At 59.9% G+C, this 13,663-nt stretch overlaps 2 protein-coding genes across 9 annotated transcripts in view; one reads left to right on the top strand and one right to left on the bottom strand.

Annotated features, from left to right (window-relative positions):
• Positions 1-5,242, top strand: part of PCID2 (PCI domain containing 2) — a 22,053-nt gene extending 16,811 nt beyond the window's left edge. For 6 of the 7 annotated variants that reach the window (XM_077753926.1, XM_077753931.1, XM_077753929.1 and 3 more), the window contains 7 exons: positions 292-367; positions 904-1,045; positions 2,076-2,176; positions 3,352-3,425; positions 3,550-3,675; positions 4,193-4,316; positions 4,625-5,242. In XM_077753926.1, the coding sequence (XP_077610052.1) occupies positions 292-367; positions 904-1,045; positions 2,076-2,176; positions 3,352-3,425; positions 3,550-3,675; positions 4,193-4,316; positions 4,625-4,714 (733 nt within the window). In that variant the 3' untranslated portion in view covers positions 4,715-5,242. Of the gene's footprint in view, positions 1-6; positions 208-291; positions 368-903; positions 1,046-2,075; positions 2,177-3,351; positions 3,426-3,549; positions 3,676-4,192; positions 4,317-4,624 lie in introns of those variants that run through there. The other variant, XM_077753933.1, reaches the window with a different exon arrangement.
• Positions 5,243-11,366: 6,124 nt separating this feature from the next.
• F10 (coagulation factor X) overlaps positions 11,367-13,663 on the bottom strand; it is an 11,876-nt gene continuing 9,579 nt past the window's right edge. Inside the window, exons 7-8 of one of the 2 annotated variants that reach the window (XM_077753924.1) lie at positions 12,997-13,114; positions 11,367-11,973 (exon numbers count right to left, since the gene is read on the bottom strand). In XM_077753924.1, coding sequence (XP_077610050.1) covers positions 11,414-11,973; positions 12,997-13,114 — 678 coding nt within the window. In that variant the 3' untranslated portion in view covers positions 11,367-11,413. The remainder of the gene's footprint in view (positions 11,974-12,996; positions 13,115-13,663) is intronic. The other variant, XM_077753925.1, reaches the window with a different exon arrangement.

The raw sequence follows: 13,663 nt of genomic DNA, 5'->3' as shown, positions 1-13,663 counted from the left end.
TGTCTAGGTGACCGTCTTGCTCTGTTTGCAGTTCGTCCGCGGTGTGTATTTCCGCGGTTCTCCGCGTCCTCAGGATAAGCGCGAACACGTCCCCTTTCCCACGGTGCCTGACCCGACACGCGTGCTACATACTCGCAGCCTGTTAGGTCAGACCTCTGCTTTATGTGTTAGTTCATGGGCGTGGCTTGAGCAGCATTTTATCTGAAGGTATTAATTTTGTTTAGGCAGGTGGTCTTTGCGACTAACAAACTGCTTATTTTCTGTGCCACTTAAAAAATTGTCTTTCCGTAGCCGGGCCGGCATCGAGGACTCCAAGAAGTGGGGGATGCTGTTCCTGGTGAACCAGCTGTTCAAGATCTACTTTAAGGTACCCTTCCGCGGGGGCGCTTGCTCAGCACCGTCTCCCCGGCACCGGCGTCCCCGGTGTGGCAGGAGATGGCGCTCCCCACACCGGGCTCGCGGCCAAGTCCGTGGAGCGCCTGCTGGGCACAGGGACTGCGGCAGGTGCCCTGTGTGTGTCCGGTTTCGGCCTCCGCCCTGCGAGGTGAGGGCCGCACGTCCAGGGAGAGCAGGGCGCCGGCGCCCCGAGCGGCGTGCCCGGCGTGGGGGGCGGGGCTTTCACAGGAGCGGGGCTCCCCCTGGCCTTTTCCCCGCCGCTGCGGTAATAGCGGAGGGGCGGGGCCGCCTGGATGGGCCAGGAGGCCCTTCCTGCCTCGTGAGGTTGGCCAGCGGCCCCTCTGGGCAGGCCGTCCAGCCTGGGTGTCTGCCACGGGGCTGGTGTTTCAGTTTTTCTTCTAAATGGGCAGTTTTGCCGGTGAAGTCCCCGCTCCGAGGAGGCGTGTACGTGGGGGGCGGGGCTGGCGTCTTGCCTGCCCTCAGTTGCCCCTGTGGTGGCTGTCGCAGATCAACAAGCTGCACCTGTGCAAGCCCCTCATCAGAGCCATCGACAGCTCCAACCTCAAGGACGACTATAGCACCGCCCAGAGGGTGACCTTCAGGTACTACGTCGGGCGCAAGGCCATGTTCGACAGCGACTTCAAGCAAGGTTGGTTCGTCTTCGTTTCCTGGGTTCTAAAGACTCGGGGCTCCGGGCGGTGGGCAGTTATGCCCCTTGTTAACACGTAGGGTGGAATCTGCTGTAAACCTCGTCCAGGCTGTGTGTGTGAGCGTGCACGCACGTGTGTCTGGGCACGCCTGTGTGTGTGTGTGTGTGTGTGTGTGTGTGCACACGCGCACAGCCGTAGGCACCAGAGTGGTTCTGGGAAGGAAAGCCCGTCCCGGCCTGCGGACTGCCTGCCGCCGCCTCCGTTGCCGTGGGCACCGCTCTCCCGCGAAGTCATTCGCTGCAGTCCTTCCTGTTGGACGTCAGGGGCCGTCCCTCTCTTTGCTGGACCTTCGCGGTGGCCACAGAGGCCGGGCGTCAGCTGTAGAAACCCCAGGGGACACCCCGGGGGACAGCCGCCGCCTCGGTGCACGTCAGACCCAAGCTTTCTCGCAGCCACATCACTGTTCGTTTCTGTCACGAGCGCTCGCGAGAACGTGAAGTCGGGTTTTTTTTTCCCAAACTTAGTAATTAGCTGGCGCGGTGGCTCTGGGGGCCTCCTGTGTCGGGTACAGACCAGACCTTTTCAACGCGCATCTTCGGTGGCTGTGTGCACGGGAAGTGACGTGACCGAAAGTGCTTTCTCCCCGTGTGTCAGAGCCGTGGGCTCCCATAGCAGAAGCGACAGCGCCGTCCTGGCCGCTGCTCTGGGTGTTGTTCCGTAGCCTCGTGCAGACCAGTGACCTCGGCCTTGGAGCACGGCCTCCTGGGTCGTTCCCCACCTTGTTTTAGTGCCGTAAAATGCGGAGAAGAATAGAAGCTTTTAAGTGATATTCTGTTGACGTTTCCTAAGGTGTTGCTATGGCTCTCCCCCACGTTTGAATACCTAATACAGCAGTCCGCGGTCGCTGTCGGTGGTAGGTACTTACAGTTGCTGAGACTCCGCAGGCTTTTATGATGGACGACGCAGTGGGGTCGGGCCGCGAGGGCGGCTGGCCTGCCTGACCTGTCCGGCACCACCTGTGTCCCGCAGCTGAGGAGTACCTGTCCTTTGCCTTTGAGCACTGCCACCGCTCGAGTCAGAAGAACAAACGGATGATTCTCATTTATTTGCTCCCAGTGAAAATGCTGCTGGTAAGTGACACCACTCAATTCGTGCAGACCCTGTTGCTTTGAACTTGATGGCAGGCGCATGTAGTTACCATGGTCTGAGCGCCATGTGAGCTCACCCCAGAACAGAGGGAGGATAAGCTTTGTGTGTGGCCTGAACCATTTATCTGCACAACTGACATTGTAGATCCTTCTAGAAAGGCTTTGTGCCTCCAGCTTTGTGCTTCCTTCCTCTTAAAAGTATGTAACTTAAAAGCTTAACATTGTTAGACACAATAAATGCACATTATGTCTGTCTCTCCTAAAAATCTAAATTAATAGAAATGGATTAAGTAAGAAAAAGTCATTCTGGCGTGTTTGTAGGTATCTCATTTGGTCACCCAAAGGTAATTTGACACTTGGAAAGAAATGGCAGGTAACTAGCAATTTTCATTGCCTAAAACTTACTCAGAGTGATAGTTTACTTTCCTCCCATTTAAAAAATTTTAAAAATAAAGCAATACATACACATGTGGTTAAAATGTAGGTAGTTTCGGGCAGCATGTAGCAGAAGGGCGCCATGGCGACCCCGCCCACTTTCGATCCTGCTGCCCGGAAGCCTGCAGTTGTGAACAGTTCAGCTGCCTCTTCTGAAGACGTTTCTGAGTTCCCAGCTCTTACACCAGTGTTTTTTCAGCCATGGCTTTCCCTGTAAGTTATAACCAGTGAGGGTGTGACAAGGTCAAGGTCAGATCCCACTGAGAGACAAGACCATGCTGCCCCCGGGGGCTCTGATGGCCAGACTCATGTTTCCTCACCTGCTACCATGTTTATAGGCCACGTTCCACTGCTTCAAAAGAAACTCTAAGGGGCAACTGGGTGGCTCATCAGTTACATGTCCAACTTCAGCTCAAGTCATGATCTCATGGTTCGTGGGTTCGAGCCCCGTGTCGGGCTCTGTGCTGACAGCTCAGAGCCTGGAGCTGCTTCAGATTCTGTGTCTCCCTCTCTCTCTCCACCCCTCCCCTGCTCACATGCTGTCCCTTTCTCTCTTCTCAAAAACACATATCGTAATAAAAACTGAAAAATTTAAAAAAAAGAAACTAAGAAACACAGGTTATAAGTTTTTAAAAGGTGATTCTTTCATATGAATTTTATCAAAGATCAGTTCTGTTGAAAACCAAAGGGTCTCATTCTGGACAACTGGCTCTCTGTCTTAGGGTCACATGCCGACCCTCGAGCTGTTGAGAAAGTATCATCTCATGCAGTTTGCGGAAGTGACCAAAGCTGTCAGGTATTTTATCTTCTCCCTCTGGGCTCTTTTAAAATATGACATCAGTTCAAAATCTCCCACGTGCCGTGTCTGGCCTTTGGTTTCTTTGACCAAGTTTGTGCATTCCCTGCCCTCCCTCCCCCAGCGAAGGCAACCTTCTGCTCTTGAACGAGGCCCTGACGAAGCACGAGACCTTCTTCATCCGCTGTGGTATTTTCCTTATCCTTGAGAAGCTGAAGATCATCACCTACAGGAATCTCTTCAAGAAAGTGTAAGCTAAGCGTTTTCTTCCTAACAAGCGTCAGTGTGAGTGTGACTCGGGCCTGGCAGGGCCGTGAAGGTTTCTGACCACCGTGTGGATGAGGCCTCAGCCCTGCCCGGTGCGTGTGCGGGATGAAATCCAACTCCCGAGGCCGCTCGGGGCGCAGGCCATCTGCGGGCCCGCATGCCAGCGCTCGGGGCCAGGGCCCTGCGTTTTGTCACAGCGAGGGGGGCAAGTGCTCGTTTCCTTTATTCACAACCGGCTGACCCTGCCCCCCGCCCCTGTCTGTCAGGAAGTTGAGTTCCACGTCCGTTCCTGTTCGCACTGTGGGGACCACGTGTCCTCAAGTGCATGGGACACTGTTCGCTGGCAGGGGCACCCTGACTTCAGAGACACGCTCCATTCGGTGGAACGTTCAGTACATGCAAAAAGATGGTTCCTGTGTGTCCACCAGGCGGTTTGTCGGGAGACCTTTTCCCTCCCGACTCAGAACCCCCGCGGCCGTCGGAGCTCCCACNCCCGCCAGGTACCTGCTGCTCAGAACACACCAGCTGTCCCTGGATGCTTTTCTGGTTGCCTTGAAGTTCATGCAGGTGGAAGACGTGGACATCGATGAGGTGCAGTGCATCCTGGCCAACCTGATCTACATGGTGAGCCAGCGCGTCCCAGCGGGCCGGGCCTCGACGCGAGGCTCTGGCGGGGCCGCGGGAAAGCCGCTTCGTTCTGTGACGCTGTTTTCTGGTGGAACGGATTGCATCCCAGGGAATGACCATGCTATTCGGAGGGGACGTGGGTGGGCGGACACAGTCCAGATTTCCTGCTCTCCAGCACGCGTGTGTTCGTTTGTGTGCGCCCAGCGCACCCAGCGGCTGTGATCTGAGCGGGCCGCTTACGCATGGGGCCGGCCGTGAGTGCACGCATGCCTCGGCCCCGCCACAAGCCAGCCTCTCCCCTGCAGGGTCACATTAAAGGCTACATCTCACATCAGCATCAGAAGCTGGTTGTTAGCAAGCAGAACCCGTTCCCCCCGCTGTCGACGGTGTGCTGACTGCGCGGCCCCGAGGCCGGGAGAGCGGGTCGTTCCTCGTGTCCCCGTCTGTGCCGACGGCGCCGCTCCTGGGCCAGGGCTCTGCGGCCGGGCGCTCCGGAGCTCGTTTGCCAGGACACACGGGCACCTTGAAAGCTCTGGGCGCACAGCTAACGTCCGCCGCACGGAGAGCGGGAGCTCCTTCAGAAAACGCGGACAGGTGACGGGGCTCTGTCCCCAGGGCCCCTGTTTCCTCGGAGGTGCTGTTCGTAAAGGCACCTTTGTGAATTTTTACATGGCCTTTTCCCTCAAACGGCACGCCGAGTTTCTACAAATGGCGTATCTTTTATTCTGTCTCCTGGGGGCATATCTATTTTTATATGTTAAATTGGAACTTTGTATCTGATCAGAGTGTTTGGTTAATTTAAGGTTTCTTTTTACAGAATGAATTTATTTTGGTAATTTTCCACATTTTACAGCCTGCCATGTTTTCAGAGTGTGTGTGTTTTCTCTGTTTATGCAAAACCTACTAAAGAAGAAAACGTTTCAGCTCGTCTTTGCGGTGTCTCTGAGGGTGGAGTTCGAAGCTGCTCCAGAGAACGTGGCTCCCCCCTCACGGTGCGGGGGGCTGCTCCTGCCGCCTGCCGGGCCCCCCGGGCTCGAGGGGAGGCGTGCGTCCGCTCCCTGTGGCGCCAGCCGGCCCCATGGGGGGCATTGCTGCTGGGCTCTGGCTCCCAGTTCAAGTCCACATGGGCCTCCTCATGGCCTGAGCAAGTTCCAAGAGCAAGTGTAGCAAAGGGACCAGGCAGCTCCCCGAGTCATATAGTGTCACCTGTGTCCTGGGTACACCCGGATCCCAGCTGCGGGACCCACACGCCCTGTGGGATGGAGCGTGTGCCGTGGGTTTGTGGCTGGCAGGTTCTTGACCTCCGGGGCTTTCTCTCCCCAGCCCGTCCCCCGAGCGGGAAGGTGTGACCCTGGGTCGGCACGGAATCCCCTTGCGCTGGGGCCGTGCTGCCCCCTGCTCTCGTCACAGTGCCTGAGGAACGGTGACCTTCCTCTGCCCCATGGGGCTGCCCTGCAGCCTGGTGCAGGGCCACGTCCTCACGGCCCGGATCTCACGCCAGGCTTTGTCGGCACCTCCAGGACCTCCCCCGACCCGTGGGCAGTGACAGTGAAGACCCAGGGTTGGCTGTTTCCGGAAATGTGCGGTCCTGCTTGGTCATGGAGGAGACACGCCTCGGGGTCAGTGGCCTTCTCTTTGGAGTCGGCCTGTGTGCACAGCGGGGTCCTTCAGGTCCCTGCGGCTGGTCTGCAGAGCATCGGAGGAGTAGACCTCACCCCTGCCCCCTGCGGGGGCAGGTCAGGCCCTGTGCGCGTCCCCTATTCCAAGTCCCTGCTTCTGGAGTTTTGCTCCACTGGCCTCCAGAACCCGTTTTCAATGAAGTTTTTATTTACTTACAGGCGCCTGGGGGGCTCAGTCAGTTAGGCGGCCCGACTTCGGCTCAGGTCATGATCTCACAGTTCGTGGGTTCGAGCCCCACGTCGGGCTCTGTGCTGACAGCTCAGAGCCTGGAGCCTGTTTCAGATTCTCTGCCTCCCTCTCTCTCTGCCCCTCCCCTGCTCGTGCTCTCTCTCTCTCTTAAAAAAAATTATAAATAAGTAAAAGTTTTTATTTAATTTCTACCCCCAAAGTAGGGCTCAAATTCACAACCCCGAGGTCAAGCGCTCCACGGACTGAGCCCCCTGGGCGCCCCTAGAGCCGTGTCACTGAGCTGGGCCTGGCGAAGGGGAGGCCTTTCCGTTTTCTGGCCCCCGGGGTCTCTCTGCTGACGAGCCCTGTCGTCACACGGGCGCTGTTGTGGGCGTTCGCCCCGCTGGCGCCATGTTGGTGACAATTTCCTGGCAAGTTGCCACTTGGCAGGTCTGGGCTTATGGACGTCAGCACCGTGATGAGGCCGCAGGTGATCGGTGTTCACAGCAGCCGTCGATGGTCTGTCAGTGGCAGGCGTTTAGAGCTGTGGCCTCATGACCTTGACTTTGCGGGGTTTTCAGGTGACCCTAGCCCTCTGCCAAGACTTCAGGGCTCGCTCTTGCCCGCATTCCACCCTCCCAGCAGCCTGCGTTGTTCGAGCTTGTGTATTTTATCAGGGCCCTTTCTGGGCAAGGTCTGCCCCCCAGGACTTTCACTCGTGGGGTCAAGGTGTAAGGTCAGGAGCAGAAGACCTACTTGGTGTGTTTCAGGATCCTAACACTTAAAAATCTGAATTGTGTTTAAAGTCCTTGTATTTCACTCAAAAGTATTTAAATCAACTTATATATATATATATTTTTATTTCTAGAAGATAGAGGGAGAGACAGCGTGAGCAGGGGAGGGTCAGAGAGAGAGGGAGTCACAGACTGAAACAGGCTCCAGGCTCCGAGCCGGCAGTCAGCACAGAGCCCGACGCGGGGCTCGAACCCACGAACCGCGAGATCGTGACCCAAGCGAAAGTTGGACGCTTAACCGACTAAGCCACCCAGGCGCCCCAATCAACTTATATTTTTAATCTCTCTGAAGAGCGCGGTCTCCAGCAGACCTTGGCCGCCCTCGCAGTGGTGCCTCTGCGGTTAGAGCGGCGGCCGCTGGCCCAGGGGCCGGGGGACGCGTGTGCGCGGGTTGGTGAAGAGGTCAGCCTGCAGGGCGCGTCCTGTCCGCCCCGTCGCGGTCCCTGCGGCCTGCGCCGGGTGCTCCGCGGGGACGGGAGTCTTGGGGCCTCTGCTCCTGTGAGCCGCGTCTTCACGAAGGCGTGCGGGGCCGCCGGGAGTCCGCCCTCCCGCTTTGTCTCGGCCTCCTCGGGGTCGCTGCCGTCACTCCCTGTGGGGCGGTGCCTGACCGGTGAGGGTCAGCAGGCACTTCGGGGGCAGAGCGGAGGGCACAGCCGTGCGGCTGGACCCACGTCTGTCGTCTTCCCACCTCGGGCTCCTGACCTTTCCTCCGAGGGCCTCTAGATGGCGTTCCCTCGGGTGTAGTGGCCTGCGCCCCCTCCCGCNGGGGGGGACCGGGGGGAGGGTGGTGGGAGCTGGGCTCCAGGACGAGAGCCTCCGACTCGTAGCTGGGCCGCTGGTGCCCGGCTGGCTGTGTGGCCCCGTGCCGGCCATCGGGATGCAGGCAGAGGGCCAGCCCGCAGCTCCCAGGAAGCTTCTTGAAAGACAGCTGGTGTGGCTGCTCCTTTGTCCCTCCCTCCATGCTGCTGCCGGGGATACAGGTGTGATGGCTGGAGCTGTAAGTGCCATTCTGGAGTATGAGGCCAAGGACCACCTCCAGGTCATGCTCGGCTTCCTTTCATTTTCTTCCTTCGCTCCTCTTCATTTCTTGCCATTGGCCAGCCCCATGATGCATTTATTAAGAAGCATATACAACACTTGTCCATTTTCAGGAAGCTTTTATTAGAGGGTTTTCTGGATATTTGTCTGACCCACAGCCCTTCCAGAACCGAAATTCCTCACATGCCCTCTTGTGCCTGTTTTGGGTTGTGTAAGATTGGATACAGTGCTGATGCCCCGCGTGCGTCTTACAGACACACCTCCCTCTGATCGGCCCGGATGTGGGTGTGTGTGCTCCCGAGGTTCTGACCAGAGGAGGGGTGGGCCCGTCGCTTGTGGGCAGACGGTGCAGTTGGCAGGGCCGTCGGGGACAGACAGACGGACGCAAGTCCCAGGGGTCAGAACAGTGTCCCGACAGTACCTTTAAAACATCAGAAGAGGGGCGCCCGGGGCTCAGTCGGTTAAGCGTCCGACTTCGGCTCAGGTCAGGATCTCGGTGGGTTCGAGCCCCGCGTCGGGCTCTGTGCTGACAGCTCGGAGCCTGGAGCTGCTTCCGACTCTGGTCTCCCTCTCTCTCTGCCCCTCCCCAGCTCACACTGTCTCTCTCTGTCTCAAAAATAAATAAAACATTTTTAAAAATTTAAAACGTAAAAAATAAAAATACAAAACATCAGAAGAGAGAGCTTAAAATAATTTTACTGCTACACACATCCAACTCCATAGATCCAAATAATATAATTTCAACGTGCCATCTTTGTTTAAAGATTTTGAATTTGGGTTTATGTTGCTAACGTCTGTGTGCGCAAGGGTGGGGCGCTGAGGGAGAGCAGGGCCGTGGGGGGCGGTGGCGGCGGGCGCGAGACAGGCTGTGGCCCCGGGAGGCCCGCAGGGACACCACTTCCACGTCTGTCACCAGCGAGAGAAGCAGGAGGGCTCTTCACACGCGGTCACGCCCGGCCCCTGGGCCCGGCCGCGCGGCGCAGAGGCCGGATGGAGCACCGTGTAGGCCACCTGCCCGCCACCGCCAGGGACAGGTCTGCAAACACAGGCCTGAGGACACAGGGCTGCCGAAAACGGTGCCCGGCCGACGACGGGTGCACACCGCCCTCGCCTCGTAAAGCCAGTGTCTCCGCGTCTGCTGCTCTTCTGTGGCTCCCTGTCCAAGGCACAGAGGTGAGGTGTGGAGGCGCCAGAGCCGGCCGGCCTCCCAGGAGTGAGGTCAGCTGGTTCCCGCCCAGGAAACTGCGACGCCCGCAGGCGGCCCTGAGTAACAAGGCTCAGGGCTCCCACGTGGGCAGCTCCGGGCCGGGGACAGTCACCTGGCGCTAACCCGCCAGGTCCCCTGTGCTGGGGGGCGGGGCACACAGGAGGGCAGGGGGCTGGTCAAGTGTCAGGGCCTGCAGGAGAGCACACGGGGCGGCGGGATGGGGGCCGGTTCAGACGAGTCGCCTGGAGGGCTCTGGGGAGAGAAACTTGAGCCCCGTGAGCAGCCTGTGGGGCCTGTGGCGACCCAGGGCCACGGGCTGCCTGGAGCCCAGCACGGAAGCCCGCGTGGCAGGACGGGTCCCCGGGGCAGCGTGGCAAGCGTGTCTGTACGGGACAGAGTGGACCGCAGCCCGGGGCTCTGAGCCAGGCAACCGGCGGGCCAGGGGGCGTTCGCGGGAACAAGCGTGTCCTCGGCCCCCCGACGCGGCCGAGACGCGGGGCGGTGGCTGCGGGGACCTCACAGCCCGGGCCGGGCGGGCTCCCGATCACGTGCGCCCCTCACGCGCCGAGTCCCGCGGGCGCTCTCGCCGGAGAAAGCCGCCTGTCGTGTGTGCGATGCAAGGGTCATTGCTGCGCGAAGCTGGGACTCCGCGAGGCTCCAGGGTTTGGCGTCCTTGGTGACCGGCTTCGGTCGGCTCCTGCGGCAGAATCGCCCCTAAATGGAAACCCAACCCACCTGCCCTCTGACCGGGCAGCTCCCTCTGGCTTCCGCGAACGGGGAGCCCCTGGCCACCTGACTTGGGCTGGGCCTGTGGAAGCCCCTCCGTGTTTCAGGGCGACCGTGGCCCTTCGTGGAACGGGCGGGGGTTCCACGGCGTTTGTCCAGAGACCTCTGCCCTCTCCCTCAGGAGCAAGACCACGGCCGCCTTCTCCCCGGAGGCTTCTGGGCCCTGTGCCCGCCGTCCGCAGGGCCTGGGCCCCACCCGGTGTCCCCGTGTCCCCAAGGGGCGCTCGACCCTCGGCTGCAGGCGACCAGCCTGGTGAGAGGGACGTGTGTGCCAGGTGGCTCCGTTAACTCCGCCCCCAGGTAGGTGGTGACCTGGAGGGACGTGAGTGGCGCCAGGACACGGGTCAGCAGATGCCCCGTCGTGAGCCCCAGACCTCGCCCNGGGGCGGGTGGGGGGGGGAGGCACCCTTCTCTCTGGCGTGCCTCGGTCTCCCCCTCTGATGCACACACGGCCTGGTCGCCGACCCGGGGCCGCCAGTGACAGATGGGAGCAGCAGCAATCCTGTCTGGGCCCCAGACCACCTTTGACCTTAGATCCCGGCCGCGCCGCAGACGCTGAGGACGGGCCCCCACTGCGCGGCGCTGGGCCTGCCCCGCTGGCCGCGGACCGTCTCTGGGCCACCCATGTCCGCTCGCGCTGACCTTCCTGCCCTCTTGTTGCCTGCTGTTGACAGAGCACCCTGCCGGCTGGGGACATCCGGGCCGCCCCCGTACCGGCACTTTGAAACTTTGCTCAGTGCAGTTACGCAAAACGCAAACTGGGGGGGCGTTTTGAAAATGTCCTGAGGGGGGGGTCTGCTCTGAGGTGACCTGTTGTGTTTCCTGAAGCCCTTTGCTCCTCGTGACCACAGGCTGGGGACCCTGACGGGAAGGGCTTGCCGCACAGGGCAGAGGGGGTCCCTCCCACAGCCCCCGTCCCACACGGGGCCCTCGGGGACAGCCTGGGACCAGCGGGNCCGCCACAGACCCCCCAGTGTCCTGACACCAGGAGAGCCTGGCATGAACAGGATGGGGTCACCCCGGGGCGTCTGGACTCCTGTCCCACAATCTAGCATCTCCTGACGGCACCTCCCAACCTGGAGAGGGAGAGGCTGGCTCCAGTCCAGAGGAAAGGGTCTTCCACAGCGCAGGGTCCCCCTGCATGAGGACTCCCCACAGAGCTCGTCGCTGTGGACGGGACCAGTCCGGGCGCCGCCACTGAGAATGGCCGTGCAAACACACACAGGACACCAGCAGCGGGCATGACTTTAATGGGGGGTGGGGCGCAGGGCCCCCCCGCACAACCTTGGGCCGCACGAGCCAAACACCAGCAGCAGGGGCTGGGGCGCAGGGCCCCTCCCTGCCCCCCCCCACTCAGCTCTGGGCCTCCNAAACACCAGCAGCAGGGGCTGGGGCGCAGGGCCCCTCCCTGCCCCCCCCACTCAGCTCTGGGCCTCGACCTTGGCCTTCATGGACCTGTCGATCCACTTGAGGAAGTTGGTGACCTTGGTGTAGATCCCGTACTTCCCTTTCCGCGCACATCCTTCTCCCCAGCTGACGATGCCGGTGACGAAGTAGGTGTCCTTGAACCGGGTGACGTGGGGGCCCCCGCTGTCCCCCTGACAGGCGTCCTCGGGATTCGAGTCGTAGCCGGCGCAGAACATGTTCTGGGTGATGGTGAAGCTGCTGGACAGCTTGCACGTGTTCCTGTCCACGTAGGGCACCTCCAGCATCTTGAGGGTGGTGGACAGGCGGCCGTTCTCGTGGGTCTTCCCGAAGCCGCTCACGATGCCCGTCTTCTGCGCCATGAGCGTGGACTCGGCCCAGTCCTTCTGGGGCAGGCAGGCGGGGGCCACGTTCGCGCGGAAGGTGATGGGCGTCTTCAGCCTGATGACGGCGATGTCGAAGTCGTAGGTCTCCCTGACGAACTTGTTGTGCTTGATGATCATCTGCACCTCGTGCGCCACCTCGTCGCCCTCCTCCCTGTCTGTGTCCCGCTCACCTGGGGCGCGGGGAGGGCACGGTGGCGTTCAGCTCGGGGCGGGCCGTGCACTCACGTGCATGGTGCTCCTTAGAGCAGCTATTATTTTTTTTATTAAAAAAATGGGACATGGTCACTTAGAAAATCTGAAAAATAAAATTATAATGAGGCAAATAACAAAGGCCTTCGATTTCACTCCCCAGGGGCGACTGCCTGTCACACTTTGGAAGTACGGCCAGTACTTGAGGCGGATACTTCCTGAGACCGTGCCGGGCAGAAGGGGCACCGGGGACGAGAGGTCTGTGCCTGACCGCGCTGTCCAGATGGCCACCCGGTGCTGGAATGGCGGCCGGTCAGAATGGGGGCGCGCTGGGCGTCAGCGTTCAGACTCACAGTGAAAATACAGACTCAGAATATCTCAGTAGTCATTTAAAATTGATTACTCATTGCAGGGCGCCCGGGGGGCTCAGTCGGTTAAGCGTCCGACCTCGGTTCAGGTCATGATCTCATGGTTCGTGGGTTCGAGCCCCGCGTCGGGCTCTGTGCTGACAGCTTGGGGCCTGGAGCTGCTTCGGATTCTGTGTCTCCCTCGCTCTCTGCCCCTCCCCTGCTCATGCTGTCTCTCTCTCTCTCTCTCTCTCTCTCTCAAAAATGAATAAAACATTAAAAAATGATTACCCATTGAAATAGTAATATTTTGGATATACCGCATTAAGACATATTGTGAAAATTAATTTCGTCTGTGAACTTAAAAATGTCTAATAGGAAATGTAATGTAACTAGAAAACAAAAAGTCACACGTATGGCTTGCATGGGTTTTCACTCAGCTGCTCTAGAGTCTGAAGGAGGACAGACCTTACAGAACAACCCCACGGACGAAACCATGAGCGGCAGATGCCCTGTGCTCAGACTGTTGAAGAGGAGCTCTGGGAGCCTTCTCGGAGGAAGGGGCCCTGAGGGGAGGCTCATAGCAGCTGGCGGCCCTGGAAGCAAGAAAATGGCTTGAGCCCCGCAGGGCGGCTGAGCGGTTGTGGCTCCACTTACCTACCCTCACCCTGAATCTCTTGGCCTGGTCGAGACAGTGCGCGGCGGTGAGGACGTAGTACTCGCTCAGGATGGTGCCTCCGCAGAACCCCTCGTTCTCCTCGTTGATGAGCAGGGCCTGCGGGGAGCACGGGAGCCGCGCGCTTGGGCCTGTCCCTGCCCCCCCCCATCGCGGCCCACCCGCCACCAGAACTCAAGGCTGTCCTGCACACCTGCCCGGAGCGCATCACACCTGTTCTTGCCCGACCGCCGCTGCTGTGCCAGCCTGTGCTCGGACACCTTACTGTGGGGCTCGACCCGGCCACTGCCCCCCCCAGGCTCCCCCCCCCACACCACTCCGCAGGGAGCAGCCAACGGGTCCAGCAGCTGTCTGCTGGGGCCCCACTGGTGCCCGGGCCGAGGGAGCTTCTGCCACATTCGCCTTCTGCTCCTGGACCACAGACCCCTTCCTCAGGGAGCCGTCCTGCGCCTTCCAGAGCCATCACAGCCCCTGCAGTGTCACCCGAAGAACGATCTTCTCCGTTGACAACCTTTGCTGTCTACGTGGCTAAGGGTTACCGCAGGGACCAGGCAGGCGCCACTGTTTAGGGAGAAGCTTCTGGCGTCTGGGACAGCCCTCCCCCGACAGCCCACAGATGCCGCTGCTCAAGGGCAATTCCCTTGGAAT

This window comes from Crocuta crocuta, unplaced genomic scaffold (genome assembly GCF_008692635.1).
Source record: "Crocuta crocuta isolate KB4526 unplaced genomic scaffold, BGI_CrCroc_1.0 scaffold31, whole genome shotgun sequence".
Classification (NCBI taxonomy): domain Eukaryota; kingdom Metazoa; phylum Chordata; class Mammalia; order Carnivora; family Hyaenidae; genus Crocuta; species Crocuta crocuta.
Note: the sequence above shows the minus strand (reverse complement) of the source record. Positions and strands in the feature narration are given on the sequence as shown.